Raw genomic sequence first — 18,234 nt, 5'->3', positions numbered from 1 at the left:
GACATAAACTGTAGATGCTTACTTTCTTGAGGAAAATTGACAAGTACAAATGTAGTCAGCTGGCGGCAAAATAAAGCAGGCAACCCTTCTCTCATCGGTACCGAAGCGAATAACAAAAGATGCAAGCTGCCCCGTAAATAAAAAATAATAATATTTTGAAGTTAGCAAATGACTTTCAAGTTCCAAATTCACCTTTGATGCCGCACTGTTAGAGAAAAACAACCTTTGAATTGAATCTGAGCAATCCTTTTATGATGGTGTAAATGAAACTTATTTTTTTAAGCCATAATCATAATTTTTTCACCTGTTTGCACAACTGGTTAGTTTTCTTAATTCGTCACTTTTTTAACTCTCTGACGTGACCGATGTTGGGCTAATTCTACAGTGTGTTTGACACGTGGCCTTCTGATGCTTCACATGCTTGCTTGTCCGAAGATATTCACCAACTACGGCTCAAGTAAATAATGGTGATTTATTGAACGGTTTTAGGAAGAGAATCAACAAAAAATACTATTTCCGAAAACGTTTTACGAAGTTATTTGTCTTCATCATAATCACGGATGAAATGCTGAAATGACCAACCACACAAATTCGCAAAATATTCCAATATGTCTACGTCGATCCAACATCATCGTGTGTTGAAACAACGTAAATCAAGGACGTGTTTAAAAAGTTCTTGTGATTCTGTTTCCTCTCAATACAACGTAGCGCAAAGCTCTTCACAAAGCGGTCATTCCCGAAATAATTTCCGTCAATTCCGTTGTGATGACAGCTTGTCGGGTGCGGTTGTATAACAATGACATTCGGTCAATCATGTCGCCTGGATAAGAAAAAGACTCAAAATAAACTTGAAAGCTACAAATCATAACGGCAGATACATGTCAGATAACACAAGTGGACAAGCATTGCAGCATGCGATTGCATTGTACCAAAAGTGGGATTCTTTACAGTCACACTGAAAAAGCTTCTTTAAGAGATTAATCCTGGCAGTGTCGCACACTTGTAGCTGGGCTTTGAACCATTGACGCCGCAGGCGCGGTGGTCACCGAGATTGACAGGGTGAAGTTTCCGCTTGTTGTTGAAGCATTGTCTTTAAATTATTCTATCCACAAGCTGTCCCTGAAATGCGTTGTTTAAGCGCACACACCGAGAGTAAAACCAGCGCTGCTTCATCTTAATGTTTCTTCGTTCATGAACTCAGGCGCTTAGCCAACTGAGCTTTCGAAGCGGAAACGTCAAACCGTTGTGCAATGTGCATGCTCTGACAGGAAACAAAATTATTTCTTGCCGGAGCCGAAACCACAGCATGTTTGGTTGGTTAATTTGGATAATCACTTGAGCTAGAAACACTGAAAATGCCTTGTTTCTGGCGTCAGTCCATCTATTGCAAATTGCAACTACACAGCTGTCAACCTCGGTGTGCGAGCTTGCGCCAAGGTGAAAAGTCTTCGAAACTGCCAGGAACGAATTTAAGAAGTTTTCAAAACTTCTCAACCAGAGCAAACTGACTCAAATATCTTCACAGTATACACATCAAAAACACAAGCAATTCCAACACGACCTGATCTACAATATGTAGAAAGATGCCACACATTACCCTGGTTACTACATTCTATTGGCACTTACCTGCGTTCTTGGTGGCCCCGTCCATGGACACCATCCTCGCCCCCTGCTCGCTGGTGTAGTTTTCCTTCATGGTGTAGTAGAGCGTGTTGGCCAACTGGAACTCTTGGTAGCTGAGCAAAACGTCATCATCCAATGAATCGTATACGCTCATGGAAGCTGAAAGCAAATTGAAGAAAACTTGCATGAAACTGAAAAAGCTTGACTTGTTTTGCACAAAGTACGGAACAGAAAATTTGCAGAAAATGTAACACCAACAATTTTTTTTGCTGCTTTCTTTAGTTTCAAAAGCTGACAATGGTTAGAAAGCACAACTCACCGGAACCGGATACCATCTCAGTCGAGTAGAAGGGCTGTTGTTTGATAATTTGAGTCATTGCCGATCTGAAGTAGTTCAACAATTAAAATGAGTTATAAATAGACGATCCAATTTCATCTCAAATACCCCCATACAAATGGGGCGTATATATTTACTCAACTGCAACTTCATGTGCCGTTTTGTAATGCAGTGCGTATGAAAGCGCAGCCGAATTACTGTTGGAATAAACAACGTAGAATCAACGTAAACAAATCGACGTCAGCAGATCTCATTTGTCATCATCATAGCTAGCAAATCAGTCCCTGTTTACAATGATTTAACGTCTGCAGACGTTGTAACAGAGGCCAATGTAAAAAAGAGGCTAGTTTGCAGACTGGGATAGAACAGTCTGTTGAAGCAGCAATAAATTATAATAGGAGTGATATTGGCGCTTACTTAAACCAATTGTAGAAGACTTTGCCGTGATCGAACTGAAAACCGCTGTTCAACAGTTCGTTGGCGATGGCTGCCGAGTCGTTGAAGCTTGGAGGAACTCGACCTAACTCCTTGCACTCCATCATCAATGCCTTAACAACGCCGGTCCTGCACAGACGGTGATTTGGTTGTGAATAAAAGAAGATATAATCACTATCTCACAACAGTTAACACAACATAGGCAAAAAGGAGAAGTTCTAATTAGATATAAATTTAATACAAGGCCGATGATTTATTGGTGGAGAAAGCGCGTGTACCTCGCTCATGAAAACACTGCAATTTCCATGTTAGTTGAATTATTATTACTTTTTTTTTTATAGTAGACGTACATGGTGAAAAAAGAAGGTAACAAAATTAAAATAAATAAACTTGTGACGAAGTAAAACTTTGTTTTGAAATGTTTTCGTTTTGAACATCGTCAGACCGAAATTTTTCATCGGTGGTTCTTGTAAATTATTGGGATAATTACGGTAGTACAGAAACGATTGGCCTATGGTGGTTAGTGAGATGCTATGCAACAACCTTATGTAGCAGCTTACGTCTGCAGAAATGCCTTGGCTTTTTCTCCAACGGTTATGACTTTGACATTGTCGTCGCTAGCCTTGTTTTCATATTCTGACTTGAGGGCTCGGCCAATGTTGGAATGAAGGGCACCACACAAACCTCTGTCTGAAGAAATAGCCACATAGAGCGTGGCTTTCTTGTCCGTTGTATCCAACTCAGTTTTGTCAAAAATAGCTGTTCAAATATAAAAAAAGAATTTTAAAGCTTGAAGCAAATGATCCAAAATATTTTCAGTGAAACAATTTTAATAGGCCTAGAAAATCTGTTTTGTACACAATCAAACATGTTGTCTAAGTATCACTGTTATTTTATGGATTTTTAGTTTGTTTTTTTCTTCTTCTGCCGTTTGACATTCTTTCGGACTTTGTCATTAGATGCACTCTGCATTAGACCTCCCCAATCCCCGGACTTTCTTTTGTTTTCATTTATATTGTGACTTTTCTGCATGGGTTTTCAATGCTGATTTCAAAAATATGCATAAATTTTTTTTTCAATCAACGTCTGGGAAGTTATTCCCTGTTGCTTAGCAACAACTTTTCAAAAAAATTACAAACGTCTCCTTTAAAACCCCTTTACTTTTAACCTAGTATGCTGATATCTAGATTATCTGAAAGCATTTCTTCTGCTGATGAATTAAAAAAAAATTATTAAAATTGGACAATCGGTACCAGAGTTATGACCGTTTAAGTACCGAGATTACGCAGTCATGCATGACTGATTTTTGTTAATTTATTGCCAAATGATACTAGAAAAATGGTGGAAGTTGCTTTCAAGGGGTTTTTGGGGGTAAGGAGTTCAAAAAATATATTAAAAAGTGTCTCAGAGCAACAGAAAAAAAGTTATTAAAAAATTGATACGAACAGTCATGCATGAATGATTTTGTCGCAGTCGCGTCATTCCTACAACAAGATGTATTCCTTAGGCACCACAAACGTTAAATGCCTGGAGTCATATACAGTATAACGTGGAATCGATCATCTCAATGTAGCTAACATCTGGGTACCCATTGCACTTGATGTTAGAATACACGCTTCATTGCTCAGAAAGAGCTCTGTTTAAGTGCAAGATGGTCACGGTCCGCCACAATTTCAATAGCATCTCTCAACCAGCATAATGTAGTCTATGTATCTAAATCATGTGGCAAAAAATGGATTAAGTCAGCTGAACTTAACGATAACCTTCTGTAATGCATTTCAGGTTTCACTATTGATCAGTTAGCATTTTCTACTTGTATCTTGTATCATTATATAACGTATTGTATACACTTCTACTGTCTAATATTCCGTGTGTATTCATGTATCCATCATGGAGCTGAGGAAGAGTAAAATGAACAATGGTGGTTTGCTTGGTAATTTGCAGCCTTTAAAACATTTTAAAGAAGGACAATTTAGACCAACTACTGGAGATGTTCTTCAGAAATGCATATATCATCTTCAATTAAATCCTCGTAACCACCAGAGTGGGAAGCTCGCAGCTTGGGATACAGCAGTATGTCTAGCAAAAGTATGGCAGCCTGCTTGCATTCTACTGATGACAAAACAAAATATCCAAAACAAAATTATTCGTTTGGTTGATGAATACAAGAATTACAAACATGACAAAAAGGAATCTGCTGCCTTAATTAAATTTCGAAAAACACTGACAACACGATTTATGATATCTGCTAAGAATGCCGAAAATCTTATTAACAAAAACAAAACATTGCTACCAGAAGATAAGGCAGAAGATATACAGTTTCTTAAATTACTAGAAACAAACCAACCAACATCTCTTGGACCCCTTGATAGAAAGAAGTTGAAACGCTTCAAGATTTATGCATTGAAAAATCGAATAGAGGTAATAAAGTATGATGTATGTTTGTTCCCAGTATGCTTAACAGCCCAATGATTTTTAAAGTAACATACCTATTAATTTTTGATACAGATGCATAAACAAGACATTTTTTACAGATCAATGCAGATTCCCAGTGCAGATTCGACTTAATTTACTGGGAAGATGACGAGGAGAGTAAATTAAGTCCTGAGGTAGATGGCTGAGAATCTGCATTTATCTGTAAAAAACGTCTTGTTTATGCATCCGTATAAAAAATTAATAGGTATGTTATTTTAAAAATCACTGGGCTGTTAAGCATACTGGGAACAAACATACATCATACTTTATTGCCTTCATTTGATTTTTCAATACATAATTCTTGAAGCGTTTCAACCTCTTTCTATCAAGGGGTCCAAGAGATGTTGGTTGGTTGGTTTGTTTCAAGTAATTTAAGAAACTGTATATCTTATGCCTTATCTTCTGGTAGCAATGTTTTGATTTTGTTAATAAGATTTTCGGCATTCTTAGCAGATATCATAAATCGTGTTGTCAGTGTTTCTCGAAATTTAATTAAGGCAGCAGATTCCTTTTTGGCATGTTTGTATTTCTTGTATTCATCAACCAAACGAATAATTTTGTTTTGGATATTTTGTTTTGTCATCAGTAGAATGCAAGCAGGCTGCCATACTTTTGCTAGACATACTGCTGTATCACAAGCTGCAAGCTTCCCACTCTGGTGGTTACAAGGATTTAATTGAAGATGATATATGTATTTCTGAAGAACATCTCCAGTAGTTGGTCTAAATTGTCCTTCCTTAAAATGTTTTAAAGGCTGCAAATTACCAAGCAAACCACCATGGTTCATTTTACTCTTCCTCAGCTCCATGATCAATACATGAATACACACGGAATATTAGACAGTAGAAGTGTATACAATACGTTATATAATCATACAAAATACAAGTAGAAAATGCTAACTGATCAATAGTGAAACCTGAAATGCATTACAGAAGGTTATCGTTAAGTTCAGCTGACTTAATCCATTTTTTGCCACATGATTTAGATGCATAGACTACATTATGCTGGTTGAGAGATGCTATTGAAATTGTGGCGGACCGTGACCATCTTGCACTTGATCAGAGCTCTTTCCGAGCAATGAAGCGTGTATTCTAACATCAAGTGCAATGGGGGTACCCAGATGTTAGCTACATTGAGATGATCGGTTCCACGTTATACTGTATATGACTCCAGGCATTTAACGTTTGTGGTGCCAAGGAATACATCTTGTTGTAGGAATGACGCGACTGCGACAAAATCATTCATGCATGACTGTTCGTATCAATTTTTTAATAACTTTTTTTCTGTTGCTCTGAGACACTTTTTAATATATTTTTTGAACTCCTTACCCCCAAAAACCCCTTGAAAGCAACTTTCACCATTTTTCTAGTATCATTTGGCAATAAATTAACAAAAATCAGTCATGCGTGACTACGTAATCTGGGTACTTAAACGGTCATAACTCTGGTACCGATTGTCCAATTTTAATAAATTTTTTTCAATTCATCAGCAGAAGAAATGCTTTCAGATAATCCAGATATCAGCACACTGGGTTAAAAGTAAAGGGGTTTTAAAGGGGATTTTTGTAATTTTTTTGAAAAGTTGTTGCTAAGCAACAGGGAATAACTTCCCAGACGTTGATCGAAAAAAAAATTTATGCATATTTTTGAAATCAGCATTGAAAACCCATGCAGAAAAGTCACAATATAGATGAAAACAAAAGAAAGTCCGGGGATTGGGGAGGTCTACTCTGTATGTTTTCGTTGTCTGTACAGTTTGTTTTGCCTCCGAACAAAAGTAAAAAATGCAAATAAGCAAATCCAAAGCCACCAAATTTAAAGTTTCATGTGCTCACCACATTCTAAGATTTTCAAGTACTTCATACTTACATCAAACTTGATTTCATTTCAAAATAAAGCAACTTTTGCACCTGAAAACTTACTTGAAACAAAACCAACACAAGGTGAAGCAATTTTACATAAAAAGAAATTATTATTTCCAAATTTTTTTGAACAACTTTACTGTTTACACAACATGGTCTTCCACATAAACATGACTCTGCATACATCCAGAAGAGTAGTTAAAAGTATTTGAACTGGTTGAGTCTTGCAGGAGCTTGTGTTGCATGGTCTGCAGTCAACTGCTTCATATCAAACAGGTCATGTACAGTGGCGTAGCCAGGAAAAAAATTTGGGGGGGCAAATATTTGATGAATTGAAGTGAACGACAAAGTGTTTGATTTAAGACATCGCCACTTGATGTGTAGTGGCGTATCTGGTGGCTTGAGCAAGGGGAAACAATGAAACTGGTGGGGGTTGGAGCGTGCCGAAGGCACGCGTATTCTAGGGGGGTCCGGGGGCATGCTCCCCCGGAAAATTTTTGCAAAATTACACTTAAATAATGGATTACAGCGCTTTCTGGAAACACTTTTAGGGTAATATTTGTATGAAATTTATTAGCAGATAAACAGCTATTAACTTATTAAAGGTAGCTCTTACACACAAACGGGCAAAATCTGCGGCTAAAATTAGAGAACACAAAAAACTCAGCTACACAAAAACCCAACAGAGTAAGCCATTCTGAAATTGCTTCCACAAATTATTTAAAAGAAGCGTAAATCGAGTAAATTTTGTGCGATTTACGATTTTCAAAATTTATTGGTGTCTTTCTGTGTGTCTAAAACAAGTCCTTGGGGGTGTTAATAGCCAGATGTCTTGGAAAACGTTATAAATTTCTACAAATTTTATTATATTTTCAACAAAGGGCTCAACTTCGGAATCCAAACTTTGAAAATTTGGGGGGGGGCCATGGCCCCTTTCGCCCCCTCTGGCTACGCCTATGGTCATGTATGAAGTGAAATGTTGCTCACATCAAACACAACGCAAGACAGTGACCTAGGTCCTAGGTATCTAATAATATTATTATGAAGCATCCGTTAAACATTCAATTTATAAAAAAACACATCAGTTATTATTTGATTACCTAAAGCACCAACACCATATGCACGTGCAGGCACAATGGCCTTTGATGCCTGGGCAAACTTAGCAGCCGAGATCATCTTCATGGTCTTTGTAATTTTTTGAATGTTCTTGATTGCTTTAAGCCGAATGGCCACTGAAAAAACACATATGTTTAAGTATTGAGTAATATGTTAAGTATATATTTATTGAATGAATTGTTCGTTAAATGTTTCAAAAAAGAACAAGACATCTTCTCTCACAAAAAGTTAATATGATCACTGGATCAAACCTTTGAAGCAATAATGACCGACAAGATAACAACCGCAATAAAATTTAACAAGCAGTGATGAAAATTTGAAAAGTGAAGTAAAATTTAACAAGACAATAGATAAAAACAACCTTTACAACTAACAATGTAGAGGAAAGCAAATCTAATTGAGAACTATCAAGTACAAATTTGGCATAAAATACTTAGAACAATTTATCTAATCAGTCATCACTCATCACATTGAACCATTAATTTTCTGTTGTGATACAAAAATCATGTTTGGACTTTTGCAAACTGATTGATAGTTGCAGTTTGATTGACGGAATGGCACGATTCCATGCCATCGATTTGGAGATCTCGTTTTGGAGACAACCGATTCAGTGCAGACGCGTTGTCAAATAGCATTTCAATGTTAAAATACAAAAACAGATGTTCCTTAAAATCCCATGGCGGCATCTATTCATTTACAAAATTTACAATAAAGATTATTCAGAAGAGTGATCAAAAGAGTTAAAACCTAGTTCCATTGTGTTACTATCAAACAACATCTCATGATCATCTTCGTATTGAAGCACAATGGTAGTAAGCGTCAGTTGGATTTAACTATGTTACTTGTTAAGCATGAGTCACCCACCAAGGTCAACATATCAGTGGTAAAGTAGCAATCACCTCCTTAGAACACAATAACTATGTCAATGTTATTACTTTACTTTCTCAAGTGTATGATATAAAATCGTCTCCTCCACCCACCTTGAACATTACTAGCATAATTCACCACTCATTCATACACTCACAAGACAACAGCTAATTCACACTTACCTCACTGTGATACAATTACAAAATAAACCGTTTCGTTTTCATGGGCATGAGAAGTTAAACATGAACACTGCCATCTGCCAACCTAAATGTCTCTACCATTCTCTAAAAGCGGTATCCTCAAATTGGAGGATCCAAATTGTTGCTGACCAAAATTAATGATTGATACATATTTATTACAGCAATATACACTATACAGCATATAACAAATTAGGCTACTTACATTCCTTCAGTTTCCCTGATGAATGTCGCACTTGGGAGCTACAAAGAAATTGCAAAATAGTGTATTAGTCGAAAAGCAATAATGGAGTGACAACAGCGACACTTAACACATCATAAACTGTCCATAAACTAGCAAGGACATTCCACACACATTACAGGTATTTCTAACTCATGAAATATATATTACATCAATGATAAAACACAAAACTTTCCAACAAATGTTAAATGATTATTAAGATGTTATACTGTAATATCAAGATAAATATTATATATATGTAATGTATTATATAAAAAAACAATGAAAACTATCAATACTACAAAAAAGTGCTCAATGCTAAGCAAAAAAGCAAAGCAGAGCAAATTAAATCAAATATAGTTATTACTATCTGAAGCCTTCTATTTGAATAAGACCTTCTGATGATCCGTTAGGTGAAACAATTTGTAAAGGCTTCAGATAGTAATAACTATATTTGATTTATGTATTATATATATATTTCCTACTACCAGTGATAAAGTGCAGAAAAGATTAGACTTAAGTTAGAAATAGTTACTCTAATGGACATTACAATAAAAGTACTTTTACAAAATACAGTAGAATTCGCCTATAACGGCACCTCTAGGGGATTGCAAAAACTAACGTTATAGCCGAATTGACGTTATAGACGAACTACCGGAAACTATTCGAAAACCGTCTTTTGATTAAAGAAAGAGGTGTATAATCCCGGAATGGCTCGTTTCGGTGAGTCCGATCCTTTAACGGGGGATTTTTTTAATTGATTTTTTTTTTAAATTATTGGGTACCGTAGCCTAATTATCATTACCATTTTAGGGTTAGAGGTTTGGGGTTAGGAACTCACCGACTCGGACTCACCGAATAGTAGCAGACCCGTATAATCCAGCCAGGTTTAGTGGTTTACTGTGTACCACCAAACTGACAAAAGTCACCCAGAAAATACAGTAAAAAAAAATCGTTTAAAAAAAAAATAACCTACAGCGAAAAGTACAGGAAATTTGCGCAATACAGCTCGTTACATACAGTAGTAGAGCTGCTTTTTACACGTGATAGTTTTTCACGCGGGAAAAAGGTTAATTCAGTTAATTAAAGTCCCTGCTGCAAACGACATAGCAAAATAAAGCGAAGACATTTTGCAAGCAGCAGCGGTAACTGGATTAAAAGACTGACCGTTTGTGGTGAAGGTGATGGCTTAAGCCTTAAAGTGACGTTATAAACGAACAAAAGTCGTCTGGGGACCAATAAAGGGTGCTGTTACATGCGAATTGACGTTATAGGCGATGCTGTTGTAGCCGAACTACAATGTACGTAAAAGATAGGAATTCTGCCGGGACCGAGCGAAATGTGACCTAATAGGCGAATTGACGTTATAAACGAAGCCGTTATAGGCGAATTCTACTGTAGAGCATATATATACTCATAATTTCTGTTTTTTTTTTTGCTGAGACTTTTCGGTCATTTGTCCGAAATGACTTGAAAAATTTCGGCTATTTTTATTTATTTCGGTCATTTTTAGTCATTATTGGTCATATATAGTTAATTGACTATATATTTTTTCAATTGTCAATATATTTTTTCAAATGTTAATTGACTATATATAGTTCATATATCTGGATCAAGTACTTATGCAGTTGCTTGCTTAATTTGCGCCTCACGACTTTTTCTGCTTATAACATTCTCTTGCATTTTCCAATTTTTCAAGCACTTAAAACCAAACTGCTACGATTTCTGAATGGAACACAATGATTTTTTTGTCAAAATGAACAAAACTTTGTAAAAAACTTTTTAAAGTGCAACTGCACGATTGAATTAACATTGGCTAGAATCCATTGCCAAGACATCCGATACGGATTGAAAAACTCCATTCCTCACAATTGAGGCCCACAGCCAAGAAACCGACCTTTTTCCCACACTCTCTAGCGCTTCTCTCTCACGCTACCTGGAAGTGGCAAACTCATCTACGCCACCTAGTGATATGACATCACTTGTAGTCGAACTTAGTGGAGACTAAACTAGACGAGATAGGCTTGGTTGCTAGTGAATGCGCAAATGTATAAGGCATCTATAATGAAAACGCATCTTTTAGCCAGTATATTATACAAATTTAGTTGTTGATGCCTGTGTGCCAGGGGTGGTCTACGATGCCCATCGCCCAGGGCTAGTTTCTTAGATTGGAACAGGCAAACTTGGTTACATCGAAAAGATTTTGTATTGTACAATAATGAGCAAATAACGCTTCAACATTCGTTGGGGCAGATGGGGTTGTTTTGCTTCAGCACTTGGAACTTTGCTAGCATTAGTATGTTCATATGTTCTATCTAGGATAATACAATATAAACTTTATATTTACCTTTCGTAGTTACTGAATGTACTAGATAGGCTATCCGGTAGCCTATGTAAAAATGATTTTGTCTGGTGATTGAAACTTTTTGCATGTTACCATGTTCCGTATAATCAAACAAAAAGCGTTCAGTTTGATCATAATATTAAGTCATGTTGTTCCTATATCTTTAGTTTATAATTTATCTTTTATTAAAATCACCTTTTATTGCCTCTTACTATTTCCTGTGAGGTAGGCCAGGGGCATGCAACCTTTATAACAAGAGGGCCAGATATAAATAACTGGGTGAAACCTCGGCCGCACGTTTAGTTAACATATGATTTCTAGTAGTTGCAGGCACAAAAAAGTAGTTTTTTGTTATACATGTTATTCTTATGGCATTATTACAGATTTCCTTGCAGAAATAATAAGTTAAGACGCATAAATTTCTGAAGAAAACTGCTATTCAAATTTATTGTCACACCGTTTTTAAACGAGTTCAGTGAGAAGCTTGCAGCTAGCTTCTTTTCCCGACGGCCTTTTCCAAATTTACTTTAGTGGAAGTGCTCGCAATTCAAAGTCTATTTTCCAGGTAGGCTATTTGTCTGTCAGAACCGATCGATAGGGAGATTTCATGACGCCCATTTTAGAAAAAAAAATTGTTTGCACAAATACGTTGAGCCAAAAAGAGCCATTTTTGAAGCAATGGATTTTTTCAAATGTGGAAAGTCATCTTGGTTGAGATGTTTTCGGTAAAAATCGCCAAGATTCATTTCTAAATACTTTGCTTTCAAATCCGTTTTCTCTTGAAGATCAATCAGTTCAAGTTGGATATCAACTGGTGCTTTGTCAATGTCTGTGTCGAATGGCGAAGAGAATATACCAAACAAATATTCATGAGATTTGAAGTCCTTGAAACGAGCCAAAAGTTCATACAACAATTTTTCAAATTTAGTTTTCTTCTCAGGATGCAGTGTCTCATTCCATAGTAATGGAATGTCATTGGAATGGAATGTCCATTAGTAATGGAATGTCATGTAATGGAGTGTCATATTCCATAGTGTCTCAAAGTTAGAAAATGGAAAAGATTTTCTATCTGTATGTGAGCTTTCCAAAGTCGTAATTTGTTCATAAAGCCTTTTATGTGACTTTGCATTTTTACGTTCCAAATATTTAAACACAATGGATTAGCAGTGGCCGGTGGGAGATTTCTAAAATCGTTAAGAAAAGGTGTGAAATCTATAATAATCCACTCCACAATAAATTGTTCACACGTACCAGACTAAACTAAATTATAAACACGTTTCGCGGCCCCACACAATTTAAAATTGGCACATCCTTGCGGGCCGCGCACCCCTGATGTAGACTTATACCATCTTGATAAGCATTCAGACACATAACAGACGGATATAGCGATATTGCCAGATATCATCTCAGAAAATGCTTAATACAACAAAAACGGTCAGACCAGTGCAAGTAAGAACTTTATAATTGAAATCTACGTAAAACTTCAGTCTAGAAACACTTGTCAAACCTTACTGACTCAGACAGTCAAATATATCGACCTGGCTCCTGGTCTACAGGGCGAATACAACAAAAGAACTTGCAAAACCGATAGTCGCTGCGAGGTCTGACTACAAGTGACGTCATAATCCGCGTGTTGCGCAATGCAATCCGCTATGGCAGAAACGTGGGCAAAAATACAAGCGCGTGGAAAATCATAGTTTTGATAATTTTTATTGAGATAAATATAGCCTTAAAATGTAAGGGCGAAGTTGGTATTTATAGATTGAAACATGCTCTTTCAGATAAAGTGCGGTCAAAGTTATCGTGCAGTTGCACTTTAACATAAAAGCAATAATTACTTCACCAAAATCAGATCTTATCAAACAGTCAAATTTTTCATGTTAAAATTGAAGCGAGTGATCCCAATATAGCTACCGGTACTCAAAACGAGCCTATTAAAAATTAGATTAGCCACCAGTAAAAAATGGAACGGTTATTCAAACTGGTGGCTTGCATGGGTTGATGTTGGCCTAGTTTTGCTTCATGCAGCCCAACTAAGCTGAAAATGGCCACAAAATTTTGAAATTTCAATATTATCTAGTCATTTTTTACTTATATTCCGTCTAGATAATTGCTGTTGGCCTTGTCAAAATAAAACTTTGTCTTTTTTAAACCTTGGCCTAGACAAAATGATTATTGATTAGGTATAATTTGCGCTGATGAGTGATCAATAAAAATAGATAATACATCATGAAAGAAAGCCATCATGTCAATAGAAGGATAAAAAAGTTCAGATATTCCCTTAATGGAAGCAGTTCACCTGTTACAACCAAGTATAAAAATTTTAGCAATGCAGAAACACATGCACAAAAATGCTTTTTTTAAATTAATTAATTTTGTACATAGCAACTGGTTTTGATCTTACTAATTTCAGTTGACAACTAAAAGATGAAAAACGACCAAACTTGGATGTGACCGAAAGACAATGATGATGTCATAAACGCATTTGTAAATGCTTGGTCGGTAACAATCATTGAGAAACACCAACTTCATTAATGACGTATTCTTGGAATATCACTTGCTATTGACTAATAAAACTTTTCTGTTTTTAGTGAACCACCCAGCAAACTGTCCACTTGAAGCGGTTGACTGTCTCTTATCCTTAGTCTCGTCCTGTTGCTCAACAACGAACAGTGTACCAGCCTCATTTTTGTATCATATATCGATTTCGCTTTTAAAGCATCTTCAGTTTGATATTGTCAAGAGCAAAATAATAATAAAAAATTCTTCAAAGCTTAAAAAAGTTTAGATATTATGACGTAATAATGCATGTTGCGCCACCATGGAAACAATGAAACAAATTATATGATCTATTACTACGTAATTACTAATGAAGAAACTAGAGCTCGACCGATATCACTTTTTCAGGCCGATACCGATATTTATGAAATTTTTAGGCCGATACCGATATATATCGGCCGATATATATGAACTACGAAAAATTTGTTACCAACAAGGTTATTAAGCAACAAACCAGTCCAAGAAAGTTTATGCATTGGTTGCTGTCATAGGCGCCGAGTTTTCAAAATAGCTGGGCGGGCGAACACATACTGCACGTCACGTCGTGATCACCAATAATAATGTAGAACCCCACTGTTGTTTTCCTACCACCAAGGTCCAAGATCTAGGCTTCCTAGTTCCTACTACTATAAATTGCAAATATCTAGCGATAAACTGCGCTATTGAACCGATATTCTACAATTAGAACAGTTATATAACGAAGGAGCTGAATTGCAACTAATGACAACCAACGGTTTCATCCGGCCAAACCAACACGTGTGCACTGTGCAGTAGTGCACAGTTTAGTATCAGTGACGTAACAGACGCAACTGTCATGGTTGAGACGACAAAATAGAGCATTTTAGCAGCAGAGTTAATTGATGACGTCGTTTGAGAGAAAATTACTCCTTTGAAGAACAATGCTACAGTTTTTAAACCGATTTAACATCTGGCGATGTTAAAACGATGTAACAGCAGTGGAAATTGCGGTCAGACTTTTGCTGCGAATGAAGTTCCTCACAGGTGTGCGCAATTTACTTGATTTATAGCACTGGGCTTACGAGTGGCAGAGTGGAGACAAACCGCGCGGCTGGACACTTTTGCTCGTTTAACGGCGAATCAACGTTGATTAACGTTGCATGAATGTAACATGGCAATAATTGACGAAAACTAATCGCTTAATTAGTAGGTCTAGTAGGGCCTATCATATGGCGACAAAACCTTGCGAATAAGGTAAGTAGGCTAGTATTAGAAGGTGGCAGATGGTTACAGAAATTTTTGGACTTAAAAGTGAATTAATTTTTTTTTTAATTCCTGAAATGTCCGGCGGGCGCGGCCCACCCGCCCGGGACTCGGCGCAGGTGGTTGCTTGCTTAATTACGCCGCATAACTTCCACCGAAAGAGGTCCTGTGGCTTCTTGCGTCACAATGCTCTGGGCACAAATCGGAAAACTTCTACAATGACGCTACTATTTTCTTCTGTGCAAAGTTTCACTAGGCTTTTTTCTTTGGGTTTATTTTTGCAACTTCTACAATGACGCCACTATTTTCTTCTGTGCAAAGTTTCACCAGGATTTTTTTCTTTATTTTTGCAACTTCTACAATGACGCTACTATTTTCTTCTGTGCAAAGTTTCAGTAGGATTTTTTCTTTGGGTTTATTTTTGCATGTCATGTGAACGAAAGTTAATTTTCCCTGGACCTTTTCTTTCTTACTGTAATACCAAAACTTGACAAATTTTGCTGCATCTTGCTGCGATAGCCTACTCGTATAATCTAATTTTGTAACGAATCTTGTGTTATCAATATCACTCGGAGATCAAAGCCAGTCATTGTGACGTAAGACTTGAAATAAGCTGTGCGTGGTTAGTGTAGAAGTACACCCGCACTCCCATCGATTCTTAGCGAAAAATTCACCTTTGTTACACTGATTAAATGTCATCAATCGTTGAAGCAACGTAAAACTCGAAATTTTTCCTGCTTGAATGGAAGCTAAGGGATACAGCATTAACATTTTCTAGATGCGCACACTAGAATGGGCGGGAAATTATATTCTCACAGCAATTGTTTGTGCTATGCAAGCACGTTTGAGCAACTTGTGTTTCTTCTAAAGGCATGTATGGCTGGTTTTGAGTGTGCTCTTGCTGGCCGATGTTTATCGGCAAAAAATAGCCGATACGATATATCGGCTACACCTGATATCGGCCGATACATATCGGCTGACCGATATATCGGTCGAGCTCTAGAAGAAACGTAACATATGTAAAATTAAATAGCATGAAAACCAAAAGAGTCTACGACTTTTATGAAATGACAGTAAAAGATAACTAATAAGTTTCTACACTGTACATTCGATATTCAAGAAATTGACAAAATCAATGGATGCTCTAAAACAGGGCTTCCCAAACTGGGGGTCGTGACCCCTTGAGGGGTCGTGTAACGAACTTTGGGGGTCGTAGAAAGTATACAAATTTTGCACAAAGCACTGCATATTAACACATATCAGGTAAATTAAACAGTTGCTCAAATAAGAAAATGAATGAATTGTTCAAAAAATGTCAGTAGGATATTTTGAATATTAATTGTTAAGGTGACCCAAAGTGCCATGCCGAAACTTTTTCAACGTAAGCAAATTTAATGAGAAATGAAGGTAAAAAGATTGCTTTTTGTTTTTTTTCTTTAAAATTCATCAAGGTAATCGCAAACCCCCAAATGCTTTCTCACGGACCCCCAAGGGGTCCGCGGACCCCAGGTTGGGAATCACTGACTTAGAGTCAAAAGATAGTCTACAAATTTTTCCTGAGATTTGCAAGAGAGGTGCTCGGTACTTTATTTTTGCATTGCAAATGGGCATTAGCAATACCCAAAGCTCATGAGACAAAGCAGCAAACAGAGCTGTTTTAAGCGATCATTTTTTTTCATTTTTGCATGTAGGATATAATTGTTCTTATTACGTAACATTCCATGATCGTTGAAGTCGATGTCAACCCTCAGTGGCCACATAAAACAATGATGTCAGGTTGGCTAGGTGATCATGGTGGTAAGAGACGTCATTAGTAAAGGCCAAATGCTAATTTTCATGTGTTAATGAGTGGATTTCGATTCTCATGCGTCTAATAACAAAATAATGCGTTCTGTTGAATCATAATCTCTCAGCGGGAAGACCTCGTTGAAAATAATGCGACTAATTTAGTTGGCTTACTTATTTTATTGCCGTGAATAGTGTTTTGGCTTTTGTAGCATAACTTAGTCTATGCTCTACTTTGAAATATCCAAATGTCAATACTTAGATGAACGATCGAATGGTAGGGTCGGGAGTAAGCTTTTCGACTTATACACGGGAGAAGGAAATATCACCAAGCTTTAACTCAAAAGTAGGCTAGGGGTTCGACTTATCATGAGATCGACCTATACTCGAGTATATCCAATAGCCAAGTATCATCTTTATTTTGTTAAATGCAAAAAACAATTTTTATATTTTTGTTTGTATAAAAAAAGAAACTTGAAATTGCTGCAGTGGCAAATGAAATATATAACAATTAATTTTAGTTTGAAATATATAATCAAATGTCGCGTCATTCGAGCTTTGCATCATTCATACATTGCAGTATCCGGGACCTGCGGCCAAGGGATTGTGTCATTTGGACTGCGGCATAAAGTCGTGCATCGCTAATAAACATGAAGTAGTAAAACTTTTTCAATTCATTGAAAGACCAATCCACAACATCAAGAGACATCTCCAATTAACTTCTTACCATTGTGGTGCATAAAGTACAACTCTTGTAGTTGCTTGGAACATCCTGAATATCTGTGATTCTATCTTATTCTACAAAAAATATAGCTGTACAGTCTAAAAAAATATAAAGAGTTTCTTTAAGTGCAACCTGTCATTATCACACATAGAGCCATTAAAATGCTTATTTGTAACAGAAGTAATGCGAACCAATGGTGCAAAACGATTAAAACACCTGGTTAATCTAATCAAAATACTTCTAAGCAAGAGAACTCGCTTAAGTGAGGGTTCTCGCTTAGTTTTTCGAACTGGAGCATATTTTTTCTCGCGTACTCGCTTAAAAGTTCTCTTGCTTAGAAATAGTTTCATGTTAAAACCTCAGATCTACACTCAGTAGTCTGGCTGGGATGCAACCTAATTCGTACCTTGAACAATTCGTACCCTCATTTCGTACCCCGAAAAAATCGAGAAAAAAATTGAAAAAGCCAA

The 18,234-nt window shown here is 36.7% G+C and overlaps 1 protein-coding gene across 1 annotated transcript; it reads right to left on the bottom strand.

The window, feature by feature from the left end:
* Window positions 1-453: 453 nt before the first annotated feature.
* On the bottom strand, window positions 454-17,883 carry LOC145766480 (ATP synthase F(1) complex subunit gamma, mitochondrial-like). Its single transcript, XM_082578203.1, has 8 exons — window positions 17,768-17,883; window positions 9,117-9,154; window positions 7,832-7,963; window positions 2,956-3,154; window positions 2,378-2,524; window positions 1,943-2,007; window positions 1,627-1,782; window positions 454-820 (listed from the first exon to the last, which is right to left on the bottom strand). The coding sequence occupies exons 1-8, from the start codon at window positions 17,809-17,811 to the stop codon at window positions 720-722; spliced, it is 882 nt and encodes a 293-aa protein (XP_082434329.1). The 5' UTR covers window positions 17,812-17,883; the 3' UTR covers window positions 454-719.
* Between the last annotated feature and the right edge of the window lie 351 nt (window positions 17,884-18,234).

Source organism: Aplidium turbinatum, chromosome 3 (genome assembly GCF_918807975.1).
Source record: "Aplidium turbinatum chromosome 3, kaAplTurb1.1, whole genome shotgun sequence".
In the NCBI taxonomy this organism is placed as follows: Eukaryota; Metazoa; Chordata; class Ascidiacea; order Aplousobranchia; family Polyclinidae; genus Aplidium; species Aplidium turbinatum.
This window is presented reverse-complemented; position numbering and strand designations above follow the sequence as displayed.

Excerpts from the sequence above, each read along its gene's own strand:
- LOC145766480 (XM_082578203.1), bottom strand. The coding sequence starts at position 17,811 with ATGTTCCAAGCAACTACAAGAGTTGTACTTTATGCACCACAATG. Across the intron at positions 2,525-2,955 it reads GCCAAGGCATTTCTGCAGAC|GACCGGCGTTGTTAAGGCAT; the intron begins GTAAGCTGCTAC and ends CCGTCTGTGCAG. Across the intron at positions 2,008-2,377 it reads GTCTTCTACAATTGGTTTAA|ATCGGCAATGACTCAAATTA; the intron begins GTAAGCGCCAAT and ends GAACTACTTCAG.